At 39.8% G+C, this 4,567-nt stretch overlaps 1 protein-coding gene across 1 annotated transcript in view; it reads left to right on the top strand.

Moving 5' to 3' along the window:
* LOC107733673 (leucine-rich PPR motif-containing protein, mitochondrial-like) overlaps nt 1-4,567 on the top strand; it is a 52,615-nt gene that overhangs the window by 2,194 nt on the left and 45,854 nt on the right. The window contains exons 2-7 of the mRNA XM_016545403.1: nt 909-1,132; nt 1,226-1,348; nt 1,428-1,549; nt 2,824-2,882; nt 3,031-3,117; nt 3,197-3,323. Coding sequence (XP_016400889.1) covers nt 909-1,132; nt 1,226-1,348; nt 1,428-1,549; nt 2,824-2,882; nt 3,031-3,117; nt 3,197-3,323 — 742 coding nt within the window. The remainder of the gene's footprint in view (nt 1-908; nt 1,133-1,225; nt 1,349-1,427; nt 1,550-2,823; nt 2,883-3,030; nt 3,118-3,196; nt 3,324-4,567) is intronic.

Here is a 4,567-nt window from a genome sequence, read left to right as displayed (position 1 = left end):
GTTTTGTAAAAATCGACGCGTTTCAAAAAGGCGGGGCATAGAGGAGAAACAATAATGTACAGTATGTGGAAAATAATGTGTTTTTTTAACTTTAAACCGCATAAACACATTTCATTACACCAAATACACAAAATAATGTTCTTTTTAGCAGCATCATATGACCCCTTTAATGAGTCATTAAATCGTTCATTCAAATTATTCGTATAAAATGATTGATTGATTCAGTAACAAAGCAAGTGAGTGTCTTTATGAAGTGACTGTCTGTATGATGCTCAATGGTTCTGCTGTGGCTTTGTTTGGAATTTTTTATTTTAATTTTTTGGCATTTTAACTGCATTCTTATAGGCTACATGCCACTGAGAATGTATGGACTGTGTGCTTTTTTTTTTTGGCTTTTGCAAAGTGAGTGACAATCGATAATGTCATCATCTTGCACATTATTAAAACAATTGTGATATTATCTTAGTGACACTTATCCAATAACCCCTACTTGTACATGAAACATGGACACGATTTTATCAGTTTGTGTCAAGGAGGCCCATTAATTGCATGATTGGTTTTGTAGTGAGCACCATTATTTCTTGTAGTGCCATTGATGTGGACTGATTTGTATTAGGGCTGCACGATAAATCGCATGCGATATTTAACGCGCATCTTGTCAGTAAAGTCGGTTCTTTAATCAGCGGTAAATCTCCATCACCTGCGGGCTTTCACATGGAGCAGCATTAACTACACAGAGCCGTTGTTCACTGACAAGCTGCGCAAAACCACGATCATATTTTGGGCATGTTTTGCGCAGCTTGTCAGTGAACAACGGCTCTGTGTAGTTAATGATGCTCCATGTGAAAGCCCGCACGTGATGGAGATTTATCGTGCAGCCCTAATTTGTATACACTTTTGTTTTGCAGTTTGTCCTCATACACATCGGCCCTGCCCTATGTTAGCTGTCGTCAGTATGGTGTTGTCCCAGAGCAGAGGGGGCTGGTGAAGGATGAGCCCAGTGTGGCGGTCCGCTCCAAGCAGGCTCAGCAGTTTGACTGGGCTCTGGCCAAACTAGACAGCTCAGTCCGAAGGACAGGCAGGGTCACCAAAACACTGCTGCTGCGTATCTTCCATGATATTTGCAGAACAGGTACTTGTCTGTTTGTTTAAGGATCTTTCCTGGATCCATTTCCATAAATAAATCTCATGCATGTCATCTCAATTCTGAAATTACTTCCAATAGGATATCCAAGTGGAAATCAAGCCCTGTTGATGCTGAGAAGCTGTGGCTCTCTGCTTCCTGAGGTTCCCCTAGTTGAGCGCATAGAGCTGTCACAACGGATCTGGGATAAGCTTCAAGAACTTGGTATGCATAGAGACCATTGAACAGTTACTTTTTGTACTTCTAAATCTGGTTTTAACTTATATATTGCTGTTCGCTGCAGGCGCCACCTATGATGTGAGCCATTATAATGCCCTGCTTAAGACGTACTTGCAGAATGAGTTCAGATTCTCTCCAACCGACTTCCTTGCTAAAATGGAAGCTGCTAATGTTCAGCCAAACAGGGTGAGTATAATAAAAAATTAAATGGTGTTAAATCCACATTTATTTTAGGTAACAAGAAATGTTGGGAGGAAAAAAAAAATATATATATATATTTATTAGTGCTGTCAATTGATTAAAAACATAATTAATTCATCAGTTAAGTTTTTAAATATACTTTTATATTGCACTAATTTCACATTCAATTTTAAAATTAATGTAGAAACAACAAATAAACAATATTAATATTTAATATTTTTTTAGTGGCATCTTTTTTATGACTGAAGGCGAGTATCACTGATACCAGTACTACTGATGTCTCCTTGAAATTGTTTTTCCCCCTAATATTTAACCATTGACTAAAGCCATTCAACATTACAGTATAATTGAAAAATCTATACATTTTAACAACTTTTAATTTAAGTGAACTTAAAAATCTTCACATAAACCCATTATAATAAATTTCATATTTACCTGTGCCCTTCAGCAAGTAGGAAATATACAGAAATTGAATAAAGCTATCAAACACTAAATTCTAAATTAAATATAGATTAATTCTTAAAGCTTTTTTTCTTTTGTCCTTTGATTAACAGACATCACAGCAGCTGGTTATTAGGCTATTTTGCTTTATTTAAGAGCTGCCGCTGCTGAACATGACGCAGATCTGACACGCATATTTTCTCACAACTCTTTACCTTTTCTGACCCACCTCAGGTTTTAAGTCTCTACTAATGAGCTGACGAGTTGAATCGGGTGTCATAGTTTCTTTTGCGCTTTAATATGAAATTATACACAGCGGGCACTGCCGCATTTGTGTGTGCAATTGAAGAGCATGTGCTACGAGCACAGTATAACGGCTGACAGGACAGTAGAATTGGTTTTTACTGACATATGGCCTGACAACATCTCATCTGACCACAGTTCACTGTTGTTCTACTGAAGCTCCCTCGTCACCTGTACCGTTTCCGCCCTTGTTCAACTAGTGCCTGTCACTGAGGCAAAGTGGACTGTGCGTCTGAAAAGTCTCCTGTTTGATGTGGTCGTAAAGACATTCTACATCTAAATAAATGCCATTATTGTCAAGAAAACATTGCCGTTTCAAGGACAGAAAAAATGCTGAAATTAAATGAAAAATTCACTACAAAAAAATCTATTAACACGGCTTTAGACTGTGAGAGTGACCAAGATGCAACAAACAATGGTGCTATATAGATGTATTGTCTTATCACTGATGATAGCTAGAAAATTTAATTGGATACAATGTTTATACACATTTATAATATATTGTGACTGTCTAGGTGACCTATCAGAGACTTATTGCAGCCTACTGTGAAGTTGGCGACATTGAAGGTGCAAGGTGAGTTGTGATTTTTGCTGAAGTCACATTTTCTTCAAATTAGTTTACCCTTATGGTGTGAGTTTTATATATATATATATATATAAAAAATAAGTTTTGCTTGTCTGTCACAAGAAACTAACAATGCTTATAAAACAACTTCTTGCAGTACAATCCTGGGCTTTATGAAGAGCAAAGACCTGCCCATCACAGAAGCTGTGTTCAACTCCCTAGTGACAGGCCATGCCCGCGCAAGGTGAGTGGACAGTGCTGTTGATTTGGTGCTTCTTCTGTGTGATTGGTACCTATGTGTTTAGTGACTTGTGTTTGTGCAGGGATATGGACAGTGCTGAAGGCATCCTATCAGTCATGAAAGGTGCAGGGATTGAGCCGGGCCCAGACACGTACCTATGTCTCCTCAACGTGTATGCTGAGAAAGGCGATTTTGCCAAAATTAAACAGGTCTGAGATTATGGGGGATGAAATGGACTGATTAAGAGAATGCTGTGTATACAGTGGGGAAAGTATTTATTTGATCCCCTGCTGATTTTGTAAGTTTGCCCACTTACAAAAAAATGAAGGGTCTGTGATTTTTATGGTAGGTTAATTTTAACGTATAGAGACAGAATACCAACCAAAAAAATCCAGAAAAAACACATTATATAAAGGTTAGAAATTGATTTGCATTTCAGTGAGTGAAATAAGTATTTGATCCCCAAGCAAAACATGACTTAGTACTTGGTGCAGAAACCCTTGTTGGCAAGCACAGAGGTAAGACGTTTTTTGTAGTTGGTCACCAGGTTTGCACACATCTCAGGAGGGATTTTGATCAACTCTTCTTCACAGATCCTCTCTAAATCCTTAAAGTTTCTTGCCTGTAGTTTGGCAACTCGAAGTTTCAGCTTCCTCCACAGATTTTCTATAGAATTGAGGTCTGGAGACTGGCTAGGCCACTCCATGACCTTAATGTGCTTCTTCTTGAGCCACTCCTTTGTTGCCTTGGCGGTATGTTTCGGGTCATTGTCATGCTGGAAGACCCATCCATGACCCATCTTCAGTGTTCTGGCTGAGAGGAGGAGGTTCTTGTCCAAGATTTTACAGTACATGGCCCCGTCCATTTGCCCCTCAATGCGGTGAAGTCGTCCTGTACCCTTAGCAGAAAAACAGCCCCAAAGCATAATGTTTCCACCTCCGTGCTTGACTATAGGGATGGTGTTCTTGGGATTATAGTCAGCATTTCTCTCCCTCCAAACACGGCGAGTCGAGTTAATGCCAAAGAGCTCAATTTTGGTCTCATCTGACCACAGAACTTTCTCCCAAGCCTTCTCTGAATCATTTAGATGTTCTTTGGCAAACTTTAAACGGGCCTGTACATGTGCCTTCTTGAGCAGGGGGACCTTGCGGGCGCTGCAGGATTTCAGTCCATTGCGGCGTAGTGTGTTACCAATGTTTTGCTTGGTGACTGTGGTCCCAACTGCCTTAAGATCATTAACAAGCTCCTCCCGTGTAGTTCGGGGCTGATCCCTCACCAATCTCATGATCATCCTTACCCCATGAGGCAAGATCTTGCACGGAGCTCCAGACCAAGGCCGATTGATGGTTATTTTGTATTTCTTCCATTTCCGAATAATCACACCAGCAGTTGTCTCCTCACCAAGCTTCTTGCTGATGGTCTTGTAGCCCATTCAAGCCTTGTACAGATCTAC

The sequence above is a fragment of the Sinocyclocheilus rhinocerous genome, unplaced genomic scaffold (assembly GCF_001515625.1).
Source record: "Sinocyclocheilus rhinocerous isolate Xijiao unplaced genomic scaffold, SAMN03320098_v1.1 scaffold789, whole genome shotgun sequence".
NCBI classification, from domain to species: domain Eukaryota; kingdom Metazoa; phylum Chordata; class Actinopteri; order Cypriniformes; family Cyprinidae; genus Sinocyclocheilus; species Sinocyclocheilus rhinocerous.
This window is presented reverse-complemented; position numbering and strand designations above follow the sequence as displayed.